This window comes from Antedon bifida, chromosome 8 (genome assembly GCF_963402885.1).
Source record: "Antedon bifida chromosome 8, ecAntBifi1.1, whole genome shotgun sequence".
Lineage (NCBI taxonomy): Eukaryota > Metazoa > Echinodermata > Crinoidea > Comatulida > Antedonidae > Antedon > Antedon bifida.
In genome coordinates, this window is record NC_136233.1 from 1,862,599 (window position 1) to 1,879,002 (window position 16,404).

General features: G+C 33.6%; 3 protein-coding genes across 8 annotated transcripts in view; 2 read left to right on the plus strand and 1 right to left on the minus strand.

Annotated features, from left to right (window-relative positions):
* LOC144850763 (GTPase-activating protein CdGAPr-like) overlaps positions 1-6,820 on the plus strand; it is a 37,698-nt gene extending 30,878 nt beyond the window's left edge. For 5 of the 6 annotated variants that reach the window (XM_078708176.1, XM_078708178.1, XM_078708177.1 and 2 more), the window contains 5 exons: positions 153-337; positions 774-898; positions 1,006-1,195; positions 2,356-2,579; positions 3,340-6,820. In XM_078708176.1, the coding sequence (XP_078564302.1) occupies positions 153-337; positions 774-898; positions 1,006-1,195; positions 2,356-2,579; positions 3,340-5,228 (2,613 nt within the window). In that variant the 3' untranslated portion in view covers positions 5,229-6,820. The remainder of the gene's footprint in view (positions 1-152; positions 338-773; positions 899-1,005; positions 1,196-2,355; positions 2,580-3,339) is intronic. The other variant, XM_078708179.1, reaches the window with a different exon arrangement.
* Positions 6,821-7,469: 649 nt separating this feature from the next.
* On the minus strand, positions 7,470-8,818 carry LOC144850789 (uncharacterized). Its single transcript, XM_078708230.1, has 3 exons — positions 8,767-8,818; positions 8,404-8,434; positions 7,470-8,276 (listed from the first exon to the last, which is right to left on the minus strand). Exons 2-3 carry the CDS (start codon positions 8,410-8,412, stop codon positions 7,833-7,835), a joined length of 453 nt encoding a protein of 150 aa, XP_078564356.1. The 5' UTR covers positions 8,413-8,434; positions 8,767-8,818; the 3' UTR covers positions 7,470-7,832.
* Positions 8,819-8,861: 43 nt separating this feature from the next.
* LOC144850786 (uncharacterized) lies at positions 8,862-12,757 on the plus strand. The gene is made up of 5 exons (XM_078708225.1): positions 8,862-9,266; positions 9,550-9,689; positions 10,015-10,299; positions 11,143-11,412; positions 11,934-12,757. The coding sequence occupies exons 2-5, from the start codon at positions 9,588-9,590 to the stop codon at positions 12,243-12,245; spliced, it is 969 nt and encodes a 322-aa protein (XP_078564351.1). The 5' UTR covers positions 8,862-9,266; positions 9,550-9,587; the 3' UTR covers positions 12,246-12,757.
* Positions 12,758-16,404: the final 3,647 nt, after the last annotated feature.

A 16,404-nucleotide genomic window follows, 5' to 3' on the forward strand; every position in this document is an offset into this window, starting at 1 on the left:
TTGCATAATTATAAGTCACAGTAGTTGATGAAGAGAATTCAATGAATATTCATAAAATAACAAATAGTATTTGCATAATTATAAGTCACAGTAGTTGACGAGAATTTAATGAATATTCATAAAATAACAAATGGTATTTGCATATTTGATAGGTTGCAGTAGCTGATGAGGAGAATCGCCTAATGCATATTCATGGCACCGTCCAGCAGCTTCCACCACCGCATTATCGTACTTTAGAATATCTTATTAAGCATCTATCCAAGATGGCCGAGATGGAAGAAAAGACAGGCATGAACACGAAGAACCTAGCAATAGTCTGGGCTCCTAACTTACTTAGGTATGTTGTATTATGTAGAGAATATCCATACATTCAAGTTATCAATTTTTATATTTGTTCTTCCATCCTTTCATCCAAACATTCACACCTATCAATGTTTATATTCTTATATATCTTTTTATTCATACATTTAATTTATCCATTATTATATTTGTTCTTCCATCCTTTCATCCAAATATTTAATTTTTATCTCCTTGTATATCTTTTTATCCATATATTCATAGGCCTATCCATTCATTCATCCATTTATTTGTCCATCCATCCATACATTTGACTATCCGTCCATCACTCATAAATTCTAAATCTATCTTTTTGTATGTTTCTCAGAACATTCAATCATATCCAAATGCCTTTCCATTCTTTTATCATTCATAAATCCGTTCATTATCATTTTTTTCCACATATTTTTAAAACAATTTGTTTTAATTTCTTCAAGGTCAAGAGAGATTGAGTCTGGAGCAGCAGCGTTTATGGAAATCCGTGTTCAAGCTGTAGTCGTAGAATACTTAATCCGTAATATGGATCTTATCTTTAACAATAAACTTTTCCCAGATGTTCCAGGTAAATATACTTTTATTTTTTAATAATTTTAAGTTGAATCTTTCTCTTGTTGTAAAGCATAGATAAACATTATTTATTCAACATTGGCTGAATTGTCAATCTTTTAGGTCTTGCTGTAGCAAAGGAACACATGCAAAGGCCTAAGTCTGTCATAATGAGTCTTCCAACCAAACTGTTATCACTAGAAGAAGCCCAAGCACGTACTCAAAACATTGAACCTGATAAAGAGAAGAAATACATTGAGGTCGGAGGTGGCCCGGCTGCACTACAAGAGTACCATACTGTCATTGATGTTCCGTAAGATTACAAACCAACAAAATATTATTTACTATGTGAGAAGTTCAATGGGCTTAGTTTTGCAGTAAATGATCAGGCCCAGTGGGCTTACTTTTGGAATAGTTAGATTAGTAAACCTAACTTGCAGATCTTAGGTTGAAGAATGGCGGTGATTACATTTCTTTTTGCTAAAAGCCTTGATAAATATTTAACAATTTATTACATTTTTTTATGATATTATTTTGATTGAGGTGAGGTACTATACCCTTAAAGAGCTAGCTTGTTAATAACAAAAAATTAACTTTTAAATATTTTTATTTTAATATTTACATAGAAAATTGTTTAATATATGAAAATTAATGTATTTGTATCTAGGCTTTAATGAAAGTAAAATTAGATTTAAAAGGTAAGATTTCAGGTTTTTATAAATTACGGAAAGAGAAAACTCTAAACAGTCCAGCCATAAACGCAGAAATATAGATAAATTTATGGTACAGTAGGTTCAAATCAGATTGACTAGTAACTCTTCACTTTTAATATTGTTTTGGAGAACTTCACTAATCCTTAAGGTCACTTAACAATTTATTTATCTGTATAACAACAATCACAGTGATCAAACCTGTGATTTACAAAACACAATGAGGAAAAAAGGATACAATCACCAAATCACTAAGTTCATCATTTTGCGTACTTACACATCACTGTCCACTTAAATACTTAAACTCATCTTCTCCATTTAGTAATTGTCACAAAGGAGTTCAATCATTTATATGTTGTAAATATGTTGTGTAATGTTTTTGTCTTATTTTATTTTTGTCAATTTGTTTACTGTATTAAACGTTTTGTAATTGTGTAAATATATTTAGTATGTAATCTTAAAAAGGTTTGGATGTGTTATTAAATTTAAAGCAATTTAAAATGAATTTGTTTTAGATTGTTTTATTTTTCTTGTAAACTATTGCGATAGATTTAGAAACATTTTCATGGTAAATATAATATTGACAAAACAAAGTTGTTTTTTTTTCGGATTTCTTTAGTCAGAAACAGCTTGTCAAGTTTCATCCAACAAATGCAAGATCAAATTATTTCCAATTTCTTTAAAAAACCATAGAGCGATACTAAACTAAATGTAAATTCTTAAACTTAAACTAAAATTTAAAACACTACTTGCCTCTATATAGGGGTCGACGACCTTCAAGCAAGTTCAAGAAATCGGGAACGTGGCGAGATTTCTTTAGTTTCAAGCAAAAAGACGGTAAACAAAAACCACAGCGAGAGAATTCGCCAGAAAGGACGTCATACGTGATAAAAGGAAAACAAGGCAGTCTGCGATCAGTGCGTAGTGTTGAGAGTCTGACGACCACCGAGGGTAATGCTATTAAAATGACCTTTGACCGCCACCCAGGTACTTTGCACAGTTTTAGTCATAGTTGCATAATTATTAGTCAATTACATACATTCCTATTTATTCCTATCCTGAGTTGGTTTACGCAGGTGTCCTGTAACTTACGAATAAATTAAGGTAAACAGAAGTAACAGTATTATGTTGTACAGTTTAACCAACATCACACATGCACCTGTATTTAAATGTAAATCCTCTGTTATACCACTCTACTAATTAGCATAACCAATTTGTAACATTCTTTCCTGCACAATTTTAGTAACCTTTAGTCTTATCACCTTTGTGTAAAACCATATTTTTTCACCTTGATATCATTTTTCATCTTGATATCACTTTTTACCTTGATATCACTTTTTATCTTGATATCACTTTTTATTTTAATCACTTTTTGTCTATTTCATTTTTCTTCTTTATTTCATTTGATATCATTTTTCATCTTGATATAATTTGTTATCTTTATATCATTATTCATCTTTATTTAACTTTTCATCTTGATATCACTTTTCACCTTGTACCATTTTTTATCTTTACTTTTTTCCATCTTCAGATCACTTTTTATCTTTATATCATTTTTCACCTTTATATCACTTTTCATCTATCATTTTGCATCTTGATATCACTTTTTATCTTGATATCATTTTTTTTATCTTGATATGTCTCATCTTGATCAAAGATGGTACTCCAAAAAAGCTGTTCATGTCCTGTTAATTTTTGTAGTTTTAGTTTATGAAAGATACTGTAAAAAACTTTCATTTTATTTCAGAATCAGATAAATTGCCTCGTCGTCGGAGGTCATCAATCTCATGTGTTGAAGATTCTGGGTTAAGGCGTTCTTGTTCTAATGACTCTTACTTTGAAGATGACAGCACAGTAACGACAGCTGCCATTGCAGCAGCAACGAATGATTTCTTGTCCGCAACTGGACAGAGTCCTGATGACAGCATTGAGGTTGAAGAAGAGGCCATGCATTGGCACGATGTAGACAGTAGGATGTCAAGTCCCATGTGGATTGATGAAGGAATAAAAACACCAGATACATCAAACAAAGGATCACCGTTAACCCCTCTTGCTACGCCAAGAGACATGGCAATGCAGCCAACAGTAAGGACAAGAGCTCATACTGATCCAATACTCGATCAGTCTTATGATCGCAAAGTTGATTTTCAAAAATCTTTACCAGGGGAGATTCACTCCCCTCAAAGACCACCAAGGTCAGTTGATAGTTGCCTAAAAGAAGCAACTTCAGACACTTCAGAGGCTAGGTTAAGAAGTAAACCAGTGCCTCCACCTAAGCCGGCTCAGAGGCCTGTACCAGCGCCTAGAGTATCTTTATCTTCACACAGCGACCAAAAAACAAATGTAAATATTGAGAATGATGAATTTGCAGAAACTGGCTTAGAACAACGGCGACCGTCTGTTTTACAAAAACTTAAACATGCTGTCTCGCCAAAAAAATGTGAAAAAGAGAGGAAATCGGGAGAAAGGAACTCTGGTCATGATTTAAAAATATCTAACGAAGCAAGCGATATTGTTGTAAAGAAAAGGCCGACATTGTCACCTGTAGACACCAGGAGGCATGTTGATAAACCTGAGAGTTTAGTAACGCATGAGGGCGTTGTTTTGAGGCCCCGTAAATTATCGCCTTTAGTACCGCAACAAACGGACGCTTTTGAAGGATTTCTATCTTCACCGCGAAAAAATCGGTATAGTTTAGATACTGTGTTATCAGAATATGACAACTTACGCGAAAAATACAATTCGCAAGCCTTGTCTCCGGATTTTGATGTTTTACAAGAATTTAGTCACGAGTATGAAAATGTTAGCATACAGGGTAAACCGGTGTTGTCTTCGGAACGAACCATGGAGCATAATGCTTCTAATGAAGGACCACATACTGTTGTTGTACGACAGAAAAGTAAACCAAGTGAAGTGTCTTTAGGTTTAAATTTACAAGCACGACTTGAAAGGATTAATTCAGGAAAAACTGAAGTAGATGACGTTCAAACAGAATTTGCAAAATCTGAATTTCCCGGACCGCAAACTGCCACAATCATGCCATTTACACCACCCCCAACGCCGGAAACATCAGAGAACGTGTTTAGTTACAGGAACTCAAACGGATGTATGGACGGCTCGGTATCACCGGGCATAAGCTCATTAAACATAAGCTGTAACAATTCAACCAGTGATAATTCATCGCCCAAATTATTTTCAAATGTTAGCGAGAGGAAACCGATCAAATTGGGATCGTTCAAAAAGAAAAGTCCAACGTTAGCAGCGTATGAAATGAACTCTGCTAAAATGAGTTCCGTTGCCGCAAAAATGAGTTCATATTCATCTCCTGTATCGTCTCCTACCGAAGAAAACGTGTTTTTATCTGAAATGAAATCTAAATTAGAAAGCAAACAAGAGGGTGCCAATATTAGAACAAGTAGCAGCTCTTCAGCGCAAGAAAACATATATATGAACTTCCCCGTCATACAATGGCGAGATTCTCCAAATTTAGCAACGTTCTCTGATGAATTTAAAGCAAGCCGGTCTACTTTGATTTCACAGTATGATAATGTAGATGATGAGTATGATTATTCAATTAATTCAACTAACCTCCCGCCTTTAGCCATTGTTGAAGATGATATAAGTGATCATTATTAAAACAAAAATCATAATTATTTAGTCCGCAAAGATATATCATACTTTTGAATTGATCATTACAGAGTAAAGCTCTGTCTACACTCTCAAACTTTATGTGACAACAAAATGTGATGTGCCCATATATGGATATGATGTCATATCACTACCATATGTGGGCATATTACTACCATATGTGGGCACACTAGTTTGATAGTGTAGTTTGATTGTTTTAAAACAAATCTGGTTTTCGTTCATTAACTACAGTAGTACTACATTTATTTTTTCCTCCTATTTTGTTTAATTGGAAAACATAATTGCTGTTGCATTGTTTTGGGAATACTTGCGGATTAGCATAAAGTACAGTGACGTCAAAGTAGGAGGGCGAACATCTGACCAATCAGCTTCCTTACACACCCTACTTCGAATAGTTATTCAATTATACCGTTAATCAACTCAAAATATAATTTTTAATAAAATTAACTTTTTTGACCTGTTTTTATTTTAATGAACTTTTTTTCAATTCGTGTAATAAAATAGTGTATTTATTGTCTTTATTTGAGTACAGTTAAGCTTATACTATAAGACTGTGATTAAATGCGGACCAACTCAATCACCAATATCTGGGTGGGCTACTATTTTCAAGTGCCTGCATTTTAGTAATAGCAACTCAGTACTCAACTCTAATAGTAACCTACAGTAGTTACCCAGTACTCTATTCGTAACCTAGTGACCCAGTACTCTAAAAGTAACCCAGTAATATAGTAACCTAGTAACCCAGTACTCTAATAGTAACCTAGTAACCCACCTGTACCTGAAGTACAACTCAGTATTTTTATGTAAGTCCAGTGATCGTGTTCACCATTTCACTTCGACTAAGGAAAACACTAACCCTTAAAATAAAAACAAATCTAATTTAAGGGAAATACATAAATATTTATTGAATTAAGTGAAATACAAGTGGATTGGTGAATACGAGCCACAGTATCTTAATAGCAACCCAGTTCAATTTAATAATAATAATAATTAATAGTAATTATTCTTATAGTAACGCATCGTAATTAAACCGATCTATTGACGTATATATATTTTCACGAATATACACTATAACAAATTATTTATTTAGTAAAACTAATTATATTATATAAATAAATGTGTTTATCTCGCCTTTAGTTTACAGTAATGTATTGAAGAGACCATAAAATTTGTAATAGACATTTATGGACCAAATGTTAGATTAACTGAATACAATAGTATGCATATTATTAGCATATTATAGTATAATTTGCATATATTTACATACTATTTACACATGTATATTTTTTTGAATGTTTGTACCAGTAGTAGAATTTATTATGTTAAGTACTTACTCAGGATTTTTAGAGCGCGCTTCATATTTTTATTCTCATTTTTTTAAGGGTTGGTTTTCGACCTTCTGTGAGACTAACGGGCATAAAAAGTTCATATATTAATAGCAACAATATTTATGAATAATTGATTTTTGAAAGCGGTCGTAATCGTATGCCAATTGATGCACGGTAACAAAGTTTTTAAGAACTTTTATTTCCGAATTTAATTGCTTCACTTCTGTTTTTTTTTCACGTATTATAACTCATCATAATGTAATGTGAAAACTATTCATAAGGCTGCCAGAGAGGCTTTGTCATAAACAGAGAAATATAATGTATGATACACCGCGCAGCAAAAATAAGCGGCACGATCTTCGCCGGCAAGTATTTCAAATGTTAGGTTGGGGTGTTAATTAATCGAACAAAATATAGCCTGCGCCCGACGCTAATACAAACTCTGAATCTGCTACGAATCTGCTAAATTACGCGCAAACTTAGGTCTCGAACAAATGCCACTAGAATTTACCGAATATGGTATTGATAACAAACCAGTTTCTTCCAGTTTATAAATGTATAAGAAATATATTTTAAACCTGGAAGTGTATAGAGTGCAATCATTCTAAAATTTAATAACCAATTTTGACGTTTTATACTTAAAATGTATGTATAGTATACTTGCATGACGACAAGGTGTATGATAAAACATTAGAGAACAAACAATATTTAAGTCTTGTGTCGAGTATAATTTAATAAAACAATACTTGTTTAAACTATCTGATTTTTTATTTTCACGTTGAGCATGCAGCATGCAGTCCATCTGTAAATTACACTGAAGGATCTCTGATCCTCAATTTGATTAAACAAATAATTTTATACAGTACTCTGTATAAAAGTAAAGTCTACTGGATAACAGTTTTTATAATTTTCTTTACAAAATTAAAAACAACGATTTAATATACTAAGTTTCACGTAAATGGTATATAACAAAATAATGTACAATATAATATTTGACTTGACGCAATTCGTCAGTGATATGTGAAGAAGTACACAAAAGTATGTGCGCGTACAAACGCTGATGCTAAACCTCTTTGTTGGCGCGCGCGTTCAAAAGCTGATAGTAATTAATTCCGTTTTGTGTACGCGCGCGTCCGCCTTCATTTTCGTGATGTCACTGATGATTAACATATTTATTTTTTTGTTACAGGACAAGAAATAAACCGGTCGTTATTATTGCAAGTTTTAACCAACGACCGGTTTAAAAAAGTGTTGTCAACCACATTTAACTGGATGTATTTTCTCTGAATTCAATCGCCTCTCTTCGGCCAACAAGAATAGATATAAGTTGAGCCAGGCCTATAATGGTGCCTTGATTCTCCCAAGCCCAGTTCCAGATAGCTACAGCTTGATCTCGCATGAATAATTTCCAGCCTCGTTCCCGAAGTCTTACCTCGGCTTGTCCAGATTCTCCGATCAGGATAACATACTGATTGGTTCTTTTCCCAGAATGCATGATGTAGCAGTGATTCGGCATCGAAAATGCAATTTCAGCGTCTTTGAAAATCCATTTTGGTTCTTTGGCTACGAAATTAAACGCCACGTCTAATAGTTTATTGCTGTCGTCGTTTTCGTTTCCGATTGTAGCTCGGAGACGGTGAACGTCTCCAAACGTCACCTCTTCTCCGCAATCTATTTCCGTCACAGCGGCGTCGATCGGTTGATTGGGCTAAATAAAATAAAATTCATTTGATTTTTAATTGTTCATCTGAAAACAAAAGTTTGTTGAAAACATTCACCGATATGCGGTACGATATTAAATGTTGATATTGTTAATGTTAATTCGATATATTTACCTCAGCCATACTTTGATCTGCCTCACATTTACTGGAATATAAAACAAAAACAACAAAATAGATGTTCAGCAGCACACATGAATTCATTCAATAATTGAACTATTAATGTGTTAATTGAATGACAAAGTAGGCCTACATTCTAACTATCTGACACTACACTGCCTTTATGTATTTTATCAACAGTACCTACTATAATGCATGGAGTTTTTTAAAATACCAAACTAAACTTATAATTAAACAGTTATAAACATTTTAACTATTTGAAGACTTTCCCAGAGATTACGGTGATGTAAACATTCAAAATACCATCATTTTACAATTAATTAAAATAATTAACAATGTTAATATTTTGTTATTACTTACCTTTTCGGAAAGACTGCAAAAGTATGAATGTTTTCAACGTTCAAACGAAAGATTCAAATAATTGGTTCATTTCAACCTTATTAGTGAAATGGTAATTGTATTATTGATTCAATATTATTCAAGACTATAAAACGTCATGAGAATTAAAGAATGATGATTGATGAATTTTTGAAAGTGTTAAGAAGAGTCATTTAATTCCCAATGAGCCTCATCTCAAGATAATTCGTTGCCAATTTATCCAAAGTAATTTGAAATTCTTTCATCGGGTGTTCGATTCATCGCGCTTAACGACAAATTGTGAACGATTGGTTGCGCATTGGCAAATGAGTTTTTTAACCACGGGAATTCGTTAACGCCTTCGGCATTCTTGCTCATCGCAATACTAGCTTCTTCGAATGATAGGAAATTTATACCTTGAATTATTCACAGGAATAATATATTTTGGAAACATTCGTACACCGAACGAGCGATGGTTTTGGGCTAAAATCGTCATAAGAGAGGTAAAATATATTTTATCACGTTATTTATAATTTTTAAGCTTATTTTTGATTGTATATTTGTTAGATGAAACTGAAATAGTTGGTTCAAAATATGAATGTAATGTAAAAAATATTAAGATACAGAATATCTATTGAAGGATTACCATTGCGGAGTCAGCGTGTTTATAGGCCTACTTCCTCAATAACGATACTGTAGGCCTATTCATCATCATCATTTATATTAAAATGTGTAATAGTTTTATGTAATTTAATTTTAAATTTGATACTTGTTATTTTGTTCTAGATTTTAAAGTGACAAAATTAGTTCAGTACATAACAATTATGTCGGGGTGGATATTATCTGCTTTACATGGTTTACGGTGGCTTACAGGTTCTACGCCAACTTACAATGACCACACCCAACAACCAACGAACGGGTCCCAGGTAGGCGAAGAAAACACTAATTAAAATCAGTTAGCCAAAATGTGTTGGTATTTTGTCTTCTGTAAACTTTATTGTTTCGAAAAAGGACATGTTTTAAAAAAATTGTATAACTTTGAATGTAACGTAGGCAAAAGATGGTCATTAAGCTCTAAATCTAAACTCTATCAAACTTAGGCACATCACATTTTCATAGTCTGATAGTGTAGATAGATCTTTTGATTATGAGATGTGTTGAACGGCTCCAACCCAACTCCCAAAACCCTTGGCAACATTTTTCTAGTGTAGGCCGGCCTAATTAATTCAATACATTTTATTTTATCTCTAGATTTCTGATAAAGTCAATGATATTTTAACCAGATCGTCACTCGAATCTTTAATTGAAAAACTATTTCAAAAGTTAAGACGTGATTCATGTTTCAAAGATACTAGATTGAAGCAACGGAAATACGCGCACGCATGCGCAGATTGGATATGCGAGGAGACAGACAATGGCATTGGTAAAGGAACATTGGAATCGTACAACAAAGTTGGACTGTTTGTGATCAAAGCTGTATCGAATGAATGTAAACTGAAGCTAAGAGAGACAAAAGACGGAGGCGTTGAAACAACCGTAAGTTAAGCTTAAGCCTTGTCTATACTATCAAACATTATGTGATGTGCCTATATATGGACATGGTGATGTCATATCACTACCATGTTTGGGCATATCACCACCATATTTAGGCACATCACACTTTTGTTGTCAAACTAGTTTGATAGTGTAGACAGAGCTTTAGATTTTGAGGTGGAATTCATTTTCTGATGATGACTTTCTTTTTATGCGAGCTCATTTCAAGTTTACTGATATTAATTCAGTTTAAAATAATAATTTATATTTCAATACCAAAATGGGAATGTGTATATTATCAGTGTAACGCAAGAGACGGCGCGCATAAAACACTGCGTGTAATTATCGAGCAAGGATAAACGCGCTGGGTACTCATGCGTGACTTCTCGTTACGTCACTAGTAGGCCTAGATACTCGCATCCTCTGAATAAAGTCTGTTAAGCATATCTCAATTGCCACTATGGGACTACTCAAGAATGGTTAATTAAAAGGAAAGTCATTATATTTTAGTCGATAAATCGATAGTTCGATTTAAACTAATTAATGTGGCTACTATACGGCGCATGGTTTATTTTTGCATTCGATAAAAATATTAATAAGTTATTTGTACGTCTGTACGATCTCTCTTTCTTTTGGGCGACTAGTGGTCCGGCCTTGCTTATACCTTGGGTTAGTGGAAAAATGATTGTAATGATTAATAATACAAATTACTTAAAATCAGCCATGCGATATGGGAGTGCCTTCAACTGACCCGTCGTGGCCTAAATTCCCATTGTTTTAACTTGGAATATTACCGGGTTAGGTCTACATTATATATTTTAATTTGTACTATTCATGATTCAACAGGTAACTGTGGAAGTAAATAGACTCTCCGATCCAGCTTGCGAACGACGTATATCGTCACTATTGAACAAACTATCAGCGTCTGGATTTTTATCTTGGAAAGAACTTCTGGAAAGTTGGTCAAAGTTCAGCAAGAATGTAAGACCAGAAGCAATGCGTACTGCACAGTTGATATTATATGGAGAGTATGACGAAAGAATCAAGATAAAATGCAGGACGATTAAAACAACTATTGCTGCAGTTTTAAATGATAAAGAACAAGGGGAGATTGTAGTAAGTTAACATTATACAGAGTTTTTAAATTAGTTGATTAATTTCATCAAAGCAAGTTGCGTAGCGCGGCGTGTAAAACGTTGTCTTGTAATGGTGTGTGAGTTCAAGTCTCAGTAGATGACTTTTGTTTATATACCGCCAACCGCGAGTGTTGCATGCCACACGAAAATTACACACAGTCAATATCATCGTACTCGAGAATTTGCTGGATTTTATATGTTAAATGACAGGGACACGATAATTACGCGAAAATTACCCAGTCAATATCATCGTACTCGAGGATATATATGATTTACGATCCTCGCAGCGGTAGTCATGTAATGCAGTTTCAACCAATCACGTTCACGTATTTACATTGGCTATGTAATATTAACACTTAAAGCGCACGTTATTTTGATAAACTCATTGCGGCGCAATGCATGTTACATTAAATACTAAGTGTTTTTTTTTAATGATTCTTTTTATTCTAAACGTGTATTTACATTTACATATCAAATATTTAAAACCTTTTCTTATTACAGTTTGAAGTTGATAAAATTAATAAACGTACTTTGGGTCGAATCATGCTTTGGTTACTCGGTAATGAGGGCGTCAGTCAAACAACTGAACAAGCCGCCCTCAGACGACTCATTCAGGCGTGTATAAGTGCACTGGAGAAACGAAATAACATTTGTTGGGAAAACACTAAACTTTCTCTCTATGGTAAAGATGATACGTCATTCCATGTGGTGGCGGGTAAATCACGTGATCGTAATCACGTCATAGGATTCGTTGATTCAAATTCAGAGTTCCAGATAATTGAGCGGCACAACAGCTCCTGTTTAATTTCGTAATAATTTTGCACATTATGAACGTACAAAACTACGGATTGGTCTGCAGCCAGGAAGAGAACAATACATAGGCCTACATTACAACCTAAATTGTCTATGCCCTATGTCATATAGGTAGTTCTACAGAGTGTAACAATAAAGAAAAGAATGTTGATAGTACGATGGTTCTAGTTAAACGAAAACTTTATGACCTGCAACTTTTAACAACTTGCATCAACACAGTCAGTAGGCCTATTCATATTTTATGAAATAACAATGTATTTTATACGAGGGGTTTAGATCATTTTAAAGAGTATAGATATTGTTCGTGCCTAAATTCTTACAGCGAGTTTCTTGTCTAATAGATAGATTTTTTTTGCCAGCCCTATGGCATTTAATGAGAAAATCAACACCCCGTGGTTTCTGCACAGATCAGGCTTATCGATAGTATTCTGTGGTAATAAACAGCATACTTCAGTCAAAAGATCAATCTACGCAATTTCAATCGAAATAAAGTTCATTCAAAACCAGGAATATTCATTAATTCAATCTTTTATTTCGAAATCTCGGGTCCATAGAAAATAAAATTACGTATACATTAACAAAAAAATAATTGGAAAGGGAAATCAACGCATAATATGAAAGCTCTTTAACTGAGACCCAAGTATAATCTAATAATAATAGTAAACCAAAATAAGAACAATAAAGACCTTAACATACTACTAATATAAGTTTAGTATTAATAAGGTTTAATAGATGTTATTGCTATTAATATTATTTTACTTGCAAAAACTATACAATGTATTATGTATAATATTTATTTGTTAATTTTTTTAAATTTTTACCAAATATAATTACAATCAATTACAATTATGTTTTGTCTAGGTTATAATTTTTGCACCTGAACATTTTAGAAAATTGTTTAATTCCATTTCATGTAGTACTAAATTAATGATAATTATTTTAAACAATCTATCAAGAAATCTATCAATAGCAATCTATGACCTATATATTATTTTGGCATGAAGTAAAGGCTGTTTAATAACAAATAGCTTCTTAATTTTCCTGACTTCTGAACAAATTTCTTACCAAGACCAAGACTAATCCGGTGTGGAACCGAAGCCGCCAACTTTTTGCCCTCGTATCAAACTCAACGTTATGGCCACTTTTATAGATGACAAATTGATTAGTTTGTCCCCCTGCATAGAGTGAGCTTGCTGGGCTGGTTGATGTTGCTCTTACATCAATTAATGCATCTTTAAGAGCATGATCCGGTAATTGGCTAATCAGTTGCTTTGTAGCATCCTTCAAATCATCATCTATCTGTAGATCATTAGCGTGCCCAATCGTAATTTTTCTATAACAATTAATGTGTTTTGACACTCTTCTCTGTGTTAAAATAACAAAAAAAAATGTTGTGGTCAATTATTAAATTAAAGTTTCATGACATTGTGAAAAATAAATCAATATACAAGGTATTTTAAAATTAAACTACAATAATATAATCATGGTAGTCATAGCGAACTATATAAATAGTTGTTTTTAATGACATTGGACTTATAATGATCAATAATTGTATTATTAGTAAAAGAAATTATAAAATAGTTATAAAAGTTTACATAAGGGTTCAGAGTACGTACACTTAAAATATATTTTTGCTCAACTAAGTGGAATTTAAACATTCTGACAGATAAAATTAAGGGGAATACATTTTGTACAAACCCTTCGTTCGGCTTCAGCTATTGCTTCATGTGCTGCCCTGGCAGCAGCTGCGGTTTCGGCCTTGCGTATACGTCTGGCAAATTCTTCACGTGCGGCATGGGCTTTGGCTTCAGCCTCATGCATTCTTCTGGCATGTTCTTCACGTTCTGCTTTAAGTCTCTTGGCTTCTACTTCACGTTCTGCCTTGGCTTTGGCTTCAGCCTCACGCATTTTTCTTTCATGTTCTTCACGTTCTGCCTTTGCGTTGGCTTCAGCCTGACGCATTTTTCTGGCATGTTCTTTACGTTCGGCTTTGGTGTTTTCTTTAATGACCTCCATGGCTTTTTTGGACGTCTGGTAGACAGATTGAAGAACGAAAGATATACGGTAAATGTTATTGTTTGTACGAAAATACACAATGTTAAAAAAAAACTTTAATTGAGAGACAAAAACCGGAAAACAAACATAACGCTTTATAAAAAGTATCTGAACACGTTTTTTTAAAGCGTTCAGATAAATAAGAATAACCGTAGATAAATTAATTATTTGGGAACAAATATTTACAAACCTCTTTATACGCATTGGCGGAGTCTTTGTATTTCTCTACGTTCTCCTGCTGTGTCTTGACGACAGCCTCATACCTCTCAAGGTGATCTCGCTGGACCGTGGCGAAAGCACACCAACCTTGGGCGGCAGCATGCCACAAGGCGGCGGCATTCCACCCGGCGGCGGCATCATTCCTCTGGCTGTCGGGTATACGTAAGGCGGCAGTCTGATGCCCCAAACGGACAATCTGACGCTCAGTGGTGTCGAGTTGTTCTGTTCTTTCCCTCTATAGTAAACCATATTATCATTCATATCGGAAACGAATTTTAAAAATTATTTAATGTCATGACAAAACAGAAAGTAATTAGAAAATAGCAAGAATTTAAATTTTTGAAACGTAAATGTAAATTAATATTGTTTGATTTGTCGTCGTTATTTTTAAAGCACTCAACAAATGGATAACTTTGACACAAAGTTTAGTAATAATCAATATTAATCACTAACCTGGTTTATTGGGTAGTTTATTAGATTTTCATCTATCGGTACCGTATAAAAATCATCCAGGTTTTTCTTTTCCATCTAGTATAAAGATACATTATGACATCATAGTACTGTATTAAATGATTAACACTATTATGTACACAATCTATATGGGAGTCCTTATATCTATGTCATATGTCATTCTCCATGGTCATACTAGGCATTTTTAAACTTGCCGCATTGGGTGTGATGAATAGCATATTGCTATGAATTCTTTGGCTTAGTTAAAAACATAACTTTCAATTTACCATTTTGTTTTAAATTCTTACTTATTTTGCATAAATGTATATACTCCACTAGCTAGATCAAATTTCTGACAAGAGACTCCCATTCTCAAAAGGCGTTGGGTTCTATTTACAGAACACAAACTGTATCCTATGTAGGGGTGAATCCCCATTAAAATTGTTCAATATTGTTTTCTCATAAAGGGAGTTTCCGTTTTATCTAAAATCAAGATCCCGATTAACAGTTCTCAATATTTTGTTGTATACGGGTGTCTCAGAGACCCCATCAAAGCTTACGTTTGCCTGCACAGCATTGTTTGTCATCGATCGACGATGTCAAGTTCCGTTTCGTTAAAAAGGCCTATAATTTGCAATTTCGTTTTGCTAATTAATTCACGCGTGGCCCGTAAAAAAAAACAAAGTATAAATGTCGCCGCCAACGGCAAACGTTGGAGGGAAGCAAAAAACCCTGAAGTCGTGATTGCCAGCAAAGATAGTACCGGTACTATTATGTCTTTGTTACCAGATATCACTTCTACCACGGACGGTTAAAAAATCTAACCGATGAAATCAGACATTTTGTTTTAAAAACCTTTATAATATCTTCCTAAGAAAGAAATATGGAACAATTCGTAATGGTGGACATTAATGTTACTCTCAATGTACGTTTCGCGAAACAGGTGAGACAGATGTAGTCCAGTCCCTAAGGGGAGAAAAAGGGGTGGGATGTTACCAGACTGGATATAAATTTTTCAATATACCAGTTTGGTAGAGTATAGTGTGGAGATGCCAAAACAAAGTTACTGGAAATCTGATTTGACCTCTGTGACCTCTGACCTAAATGTTTATATTTTTCTATTATATAACTAAAAATCGCCATATCTTAACAACGCATGGACATTTTACATTAATATTGTTGTCAAAATGCTTGAAAGATATATATTTATATTTGCTACAATAAAAAAAATTGTACAAAAATGGCCGCAAAGGCTTTATTTTTCAGTTTGACCTTTGACCTTGATTGCCTAATATCTCAATAACGCAAAATCTCAGAGATTTGAGAATGGGCTCAAAATGTTAAGAAAATAAATGTAATATTTAGTCTAATAGAAACTGTTTTCAAAAAATTACCATAAATTAAGCTTTTTTTACTCTTGACCTCTAATGTTTGA